Source organism: Camelina sativa, chromosome 14 (assembly GCF_000633955.1).
Source record: "Camelina sativa cultivar DH55 chromosome 14, Cs, whole genome shotgun sequence".
NCBI lineage: Eukaryota > Viridiplantae > Streptophyta > Magnoliopsida > Brassicales > Brassicaceae > Camelina > Camelina sativa.
Genome location: NC_025698.1, coordinates 3,668,221 through 3,674,882, shown reverse-complemented (window position 1 = coordinate 3,674,882; position 6,662 = coordinate 3,668,221). Strand labels below are relative to the sequence as shown.

Here is a 6,662-nt window from a genome sequence, read left to right as displayed (position 1 = left end):
CAAAGGAAATGGATGACTTCACTAAAAACCTGGTAAGTATTTCTGAAGCCCATGTAAAGGTTGAGAGAAACCTAAACTTACCTCTCCCTTCCTCAGTGGAGATAGTCCGTGATAGTGGAGAGGTTATCACAATTTCAGTTGAGTATCCATGGATTCCACCCTCCTGCTCTCACTGCAAGCAAATAGGTCATGTCATCAAATTTTGTCCATCTGCTAAGCCATCATGGTTAGAAAATAAGTCAACTACTTCGAAGGAGAGTAAAGGTAAAGAGCAGACTAAGCAAGCTTATGTCCCGAAGGGCTCCAAAGAAAGTATACAAGTACCTTCCGAAGAGGGTCCTCAAGCTGGGCCTGTTGCTGTCTGTACTGAGGCTCCTATTGGGTCTACTCAACCATCTCCTGTAATCGAACATGCCCCAGAAACCTTACCACCAACTGAAAGTTCGCCTTCCCCCACTCCTATGGACTGCACGTCTCCATCCCGTAATCCCTCTCAGCTTGTCTTAGCAACCCTTTCGCTGTACTATCCTCTTCTACTAACCCCCCTGCTGTAACCACTAACCCTCCACTAGTAACCCAACCTGTGTCCCCTCCTTCACATGCCATGACTCAACCATTGGTCATACCTTCATCTCCCGTGCCTAAGCGTTCAACCACTTCTCCTCCACCTTCTTTAAACTCTTCTCTTCCACCTTCTGGGAAGAATCTCCTGTCAAAAGGGAGAGACTTCTCACCTAGCCTAACCTTCTAATCCCATCCTGATGTATATAAAACCCTTTTTTTGGAACGTCCGAGGACTTAATGACCCGGATAAGCATCAGCCTTTTGCATCCTGGCTTGCTTTTCATAAGCCTTCTTTTGGTGCTATTATAGAAACCCATATAAAGGAACCAAACCTGAACCATATTCTGAACCTTACCTGCCCCGGCTGGCATTTTACATCCAATCATGCTGAAGAGGAAAGTGGGCGCATAGTGATCATCTGGAAGTCGCCAGCTACTGTCTCAGTCCTGCACCAATCAAGACATATGATAACTAGTGAAATAATAATTCAAGGCGGTCAGAGGTTCTTTTTCACTGCAGTCTACGCTCCTAACGCGAGTGAAGAACGCACTGACCTATGGTGTGAACTTATTGGACTTCAACAAAAATTTCACTTTGATATTGTTCCTTGGATGGTGTGTGGGGATCTCAACCAAATAACTCAGCCTGGCGAGCACTCTAGTCCTATGGTTAACCACTTGACAACTAGAATGATTGAGCTGCGAGACTGCCTGTTACAGATGGAATTGGTTGATTTGCGTTACCAAGGATCTCTATTTACCTGGTCAAACAAAAGTCCTGCCAACCCTATTTGTAAAAAACTGGATAGAGCCCTTGTTAACAATGTCTGGCTTACCTCGTACCCGAACAGCGTAGCCTTCTTCTTGTCCCCTGAACTTTCTGACCACTCCCCTTGTCTTATAGACCTTGATACAGCGCTTCCGCAAGCTGGCACAAAGCCTTTTAAATTCTTCAATTTCCTCACCTCCCACCCTCGCTTCCTAGAAACGATCGAAACTGCTTGGATTTTGGCTGGAAATTTATGTCCCCTGGAAACATGTTTGTCAACCCTGTGTGCAAAGCAAAAAATGCTGAAAAGAGAGTTAAAAACACTATCAAGAGAGAACTACTCGGATATACAAAACCGAGTAAGAGAGACTAACCGTTTGCTTCAAGTTGTGCAGGTACAAGCCTTGGCGAATCCAACTACAACTCTTTTCCAGCAGGAGCAAGATTTGCACTCCAAATGGGACCTGTTACGGAGAGTGGAGGAAGCTTATTTTAAACAAAGATCCCGAATCAACTGGTTAAAGGAAGGAGACCTAAATACAACTTACTTCCATCGGATGACATGTATTAGGAATGCATTCAATGCAATCAGGTCTTTCTCTACTAAAGCAGGCACTGTTGTTGATGATCCGCAGGAAATGGGAATGATGGCTGTTAGTCACTTCCAGTACATTTTGAGTCCAGCAGTCTTGCATCCTCTGGTTACCTCGCTTACTTGGTTCCAAGACTTGATCAGTTATAGGTGCTCGCCTGAAACAAAGCAGTCAATGATCAGAATTCCATCTTCAGAGGAAATTACTAAAGTTATGTTTAAACTAAACGCTAATAAAGCTCCTGGACCTGACGGGTTTACTTCTGCTTTCTACAAGTCCGCTTGGGGGATCATTGGCCAAGAAACCATTTCGAGTATTCTTCAATTCTTCCACTCAGCTTTTCTTCCCAAAGCCACTAATGCCACTACTCTTGCGCTCATCCCTAAGCTACCGGGTGCCTCTCTTGTTTCAGATTTCAGGCCCATTTCCTGTCTTAACACGCTGTATAAAGTTATATCCAAGATACTTGTATCCCGTTTGAAGCCTATTCTTCCTGACCTGGTCCAAAAAAATCAAACTGCATTTATCAAAGGACGTTTATTGGTTGAGAATACTCTACTGGCTGCAGAATTGGTAAATGGCTATCATAAGCAGGTGGGACCAAAACGCATCACTATCAAAGTTGACATAGCCAAAGCTTTTAACACAATTAGATGAGAGTTCATTTTTAACTGCTTAAGGGGGATTGAGGTGCCAGAGCTTTACCTGAGATGGCTCAAGGCCTGTGTCTGTACTCCTTCCTTCTCTGTGGGATTTAATGGCTCAGTCCATGGATACTTTAAAGGTCGCAGAGGGTTGAGGCAAGGGGATCCTTTATCTCCGTACCTCTTTGTACTGGCTATGAACTGTTTATCTGCAATGCTGGACAAGGCGGCTGAGGATGGAAGAATTAAATATCATCACAAATGCGCAGGGTTAAAGCTTACACACCTTTGCTTTGCTGATGACTTGCTGATATTTGTTGAAGGAACGACGCTCTCAGTTCTGAATGTTCTCCAGATTCTTAAAGAATTTGAAGATGCATCCGGTCTCGCCATTAGCCTCCCCAAAACGAGCTTCTATACTTCAGGTCTCTCTCAACTGGAAATAGATCAAATTAAAGTCAACTCTGGGATTAGTCATGGCCAGCTTCCAATTAGATACTTAGGAGTGCCTTTGTGCACCAAGAAGCTTACTCTGCTAGATTGTGCTCCCCTAATTCAAAAAGTTAAGAATACCTTCAACGGGTGGTCAACAAAAACCCTCTCCTTTGCTGGTCGCCTCCAATTGCTTAACACAGTTATAGCGGGTATCACAAACTTTTGGTGTTCGGCCCTGATTCTTCCCAAGAGATGCATAGACATATTGAACTCTCTTTCAGGAGCTTTCCTCTGGAAGGGGACAACAGAAGGGCATCACTCTGCTCGTGTGGCATGGGCTGACGTTACAACTGAAAAGAGACATGGAGGATTAGGCATATGGGATTTGAAAGAATGGAATAAAGCGTGCTTACTCAAACTTATCTGGCTTCTCTTTTTTAGGTCAGGTTCGGTATGGGTAGCTTGGTTCAAGATTTCTGTCCTCTCTGGGAGCTTGAGCAACTTCTGGACTCGGAAGCCAAGCACTCGTCTCTCCTGGTTGACAAACAAACTGTTAAAGGTTCGAGAAGAAGCTTATCCATGGATAAAAATGCAAGTGGGGAATGGGAACAACTGCAAATTTTGGACTGATCATTGGTGCAGTTTGGGTCGTATGACAACTTACCTGCAAAATGATGGCTACTTGGGCATTACTAAAGGTGCGACTATCGCTACTCTCTGGCGACAAGGAGGTTGGAGGATCCCACCAGCACGATCGGATCGCCAAGTACGCTTCCAGCAAGAGTTAATCTCCATTCAGTTATCTGACTCACCTGACTCTTATGTCTGGTGGATTGATGATCAACTCAGAGATGGTCACTCAACAGGGACAATCTACAAGGCAATCAAGGAGGACAAACCGTTAGTACCATGGCACAAAATTGTGTGGACTCCAGGAGGTATTCCTAAACACAACTTTCTTACATGGTTGTTTATGTTGAATCGCTGCCCTACTAGGGATAGGTTGACGAACTGGGGACTTCAGGTCGACCCTAAGTGTCTCCTTTGTGGTTTGGCTGATGAGAGTCGAGATCATCTACTCTTTGAATGCCCCTTCAGCTGGTCAGTTTAGGAGATCATATCTCGGAGATGTAATTTCACTCCCAACCGTTCATGGACGCACACGACTCAAAGCTTACAAACTTTCAGAGGTTCAACAACAGCAAAAAAATTACTCTTACTAGCTTGGCAGANGATAAAAATGCAAGTGGGGAATGGGAACAACTGCAAATTTTGGACTGATTATTGGTGCAGTTTGGGTCGTATGACAACTTACCTGCAAAATGATGGCTACTTGGGCATTACTAAAGGTGCGACTATCGCTACTCTCTGGCGACAAGGAGGTTGGAGGATCCCACCAGCACGATCGGATCGCCAAGTACGCTTCCAGCAAGAGTTAATCTCCATTCAGTTATCTGACTCACCTGACTCTTATGTCTGGTGGATTGATGATCAACTCAGAGATGGTCACTCAACAGGGACAATCTACAAGGCAATCAAGGAGGACAAACCGTTAGTACCATGGCACAAAATTGTGTGGACTCCAGGAGGTATTCCTAAACACAACTTTCTTACCTGGTTGTTTATGTTGAATCGCTGCCCTACTAGGGATAGGTTGACGAACTGGGGACTTCAGGTCGACCCTAAGTGTCTCCTTTGTGGTTTGGCTGATGAGAGTCGGGATCATCTACTCTTTGAATGCCCCTTCAGCTGGTCAGTTTGGGAGATCATATCTCGGAGATGTAATTTCACTCCCAACCGTTCATGGACGCACACGACTCAAAGCTTACAAACCTTCAGAGGTTCAACAACAGCAAAAAAATTACTCTTACTAGCTTGGCAGGCCACGATCTACTCTCTCTGGACTGAAAGAAATCATCGGATTCATCGGAATAGCTTCAAACCGGCAAACCTACTTTTAAGCCAGATGGACCGTTTAGTGAGGAACAAGGCACTCAGTTTCCGTGACTCCAACGCAGCTCTCTCATCTGATTTGCTAGCTCTTTGGTTTCGAGGTGATACATGACCTTACTGGTGGCTAAACCTAATCTCTCTCAACAAAGAAGAAGACAAAGCAGATCGACGAAATCTAAGAAGACTATCGGGTGGGTGAAGAAGGGTTAATGCCAACCGTTTCTTTCCTGGTCCGATTCTAACTGGTTCGGTCCACTACTTGGTTCATTTTGGTTCCTTTTAAACTATAGATCTAACTAGTTTTATTCTATTTGGGCTTTATTCCTGAGCTTGGACCCTATAAACATTTTCATTTCCTTTTTCATTTTAATTTGAATATCCTTTAACAAAAAAAAACCACAATTTTGAATAAAGATGGTGACAAAAGTGCAGCCGCACAGCGCACCACCTCTTCTTTATTTTCGTAACCAATGGTGCCTGACAGGTGGATTTAATTTAATAAATCTAAAACATGTCTCAGTCTCTCTCTGTAACATTCGTAAATTACAATTTAGTCCATATTCACTTTTTTGAATCTGTCTCAATCTCGCGTCGGCAAATAATAATACACGTAACTATAGTTTAAGCCCCTATATTCTGTTTCACCTTCGAAATCCTCCCAAAAGAAAATCACACAATTTTAAAAATAGAAATAAAAAGAGAAGCAGAGAGAGAGACTATAATAATGGGGACGGACGATGTGACGGATACAAAAGCCCAAAATATAGCCGTTGGGGTTGATGAAACATAGTAACGGCTCTTTTCCTTTTCCCCTATATCACAAAGCTTTCTCCTTTTCTCATCTTGCTACTCAAAGCTTCTTCAGTTTCGCACTTCTCTCTCTCAAATCTTTGGATCTAGATTAGAACACATAAGGGTAAATATGTTGTGCTTCAATTGATTTCTCCAGTTTCTGATCTGTTACTTTCTCTCGATTGTCTCTGATTCTTGTGAAATTTGTTGACTTTCAGGTGAAAAAGATGAATGACTTGATGACGAAATCGTTTATGAGTTACGTTGACTTGAAAAAAGCGGCGATGAAGGATATGGAAGCAGGTCCTGAGTATGATCTTGAGATGGCTTCGGCTAAAGCTGACAAGATCGGTGAGAATCTTTCCTCTTTCTTAGAAGAAGCAGAGTATGTGAAAGCAGAGATTGGTTTGATTCGCGAGACACTAGCTAGGGTCGAGCAGTACAACGAAGAGAGTAAAGGTGTTCACAAGGCTGAGTCCGTCAAGTCTCTTCGCAACAAGATCTCTAACGAGATTGTCTCGGGTTTGAGGAAGGCCAAATCGATCAAGTCGAAGCTTGAAGAGATGGATAAAGCCAACAGGGAGATCAAAAGGCTCTCTGGAACTCCGGTTTACAGGAGCAGGACAGCTGTGACCAATGGTCTGAGGAAGATGCTGAAGGAAGTGATGATGGAGTTTCAAGGGCTGAGGCAGAGGATGATGAGTGAGTACAAGGAGGTTGTTGAGAGAAGGTACTTCACTGTCACTGGAGAACACCCTGATGATGAGATGATTGAGAAGATCATCACTGATAACGCTGGAGGTGAAGAGTTTCTCACTCGTGCGATCCAGGAACATGGTAAAGGAAAGGTCTTGGAAACTGTGGTTGAGATTCAGGATAGGTATGATGCTGCCAAGGAGATTGAGAAGAGTCT

General features: G+C 43.7%; 1 protein-coding gene and 3 long non-coding RNA genes across 6 annotated transcripts in view; 1 reads left to right on the top strand and 3 right to left on the bottom strand.

The window, feature by feature from the left end:
• LOC109128883 overlaps positions 1-722 on the bottom strand; it is a 2,051-nt gene extending 1,329 nt beyond the window's left edge. Inside the window, exons 1-2 of the long non-coding RNA XR_002035163.1 lie at positions 325-722; positions 82-172 (exon numbers count right to left, since the gene is read on the bottom strand). This is a non-coding gene — a long non-coding RNA (uncharacterized LOC109128883). The remainder of the gene's footprint in view (positions 1-81; positions 173-324) is intronic.
• LOC109128884 lies at positions 1,165-2,518 on the bottom strand. The gene is made up of 5 exons (XR_002035164.1): positions 2,173-2,518; positions 1,881-2,082; positions 1,707-1,796; positions 1,400-1,613; positions 1,165-1,274 (listed from the first exon to the last, which is right to left on the bottom strand). It is a non-coding gene; the product is annotated as an uncharacterized LOC109128884 (long non-coding RNA).
• LOC109128886 lies at positions 2,646-3,511 on the bottom strand. The gene is made up of 3 exons (XR_002035167.1): positions 3,143-3,511; positions 2,856-3,005; positions 2,646-2,778 (listed from the first exon to the last, which is right to left on the bottom strand). It is a non-coding gene; the product is annotated as an uncharacterized LOC109128886 (long non-coding RNA).
• The window catches only part of LOC104739448 (syntaxin-related protein KNOLLE), a 2,589-nt gene continuing 1,577 nt past the window's right edge, over positions 5,651-6,662 (top strand). The window contains exons 1-3 of one of the 3 annotated variants that reach the window (XM_019236051.1): positions 5,651-5,873; positions 5,968-6,219; positions 6,250-6,629. In XM_019236051.1, coding sequence (XP_019091596.1) covers positions 5,977-6,219; positions 6,250-6,629 — 623 coding nt within the window. In that variant the 5' untranslated portion in view covers positions 5,651-5,873; positions 5,968-5,976. Of the gene's footprint in view, positions 5,874-5,967; positions 6,630-6,662 lie in introns of all 3 variants that reach the window. The other 2 variants (XM_010459793.2, XM_010459794.2) reach the window with 2 other exon arrangements.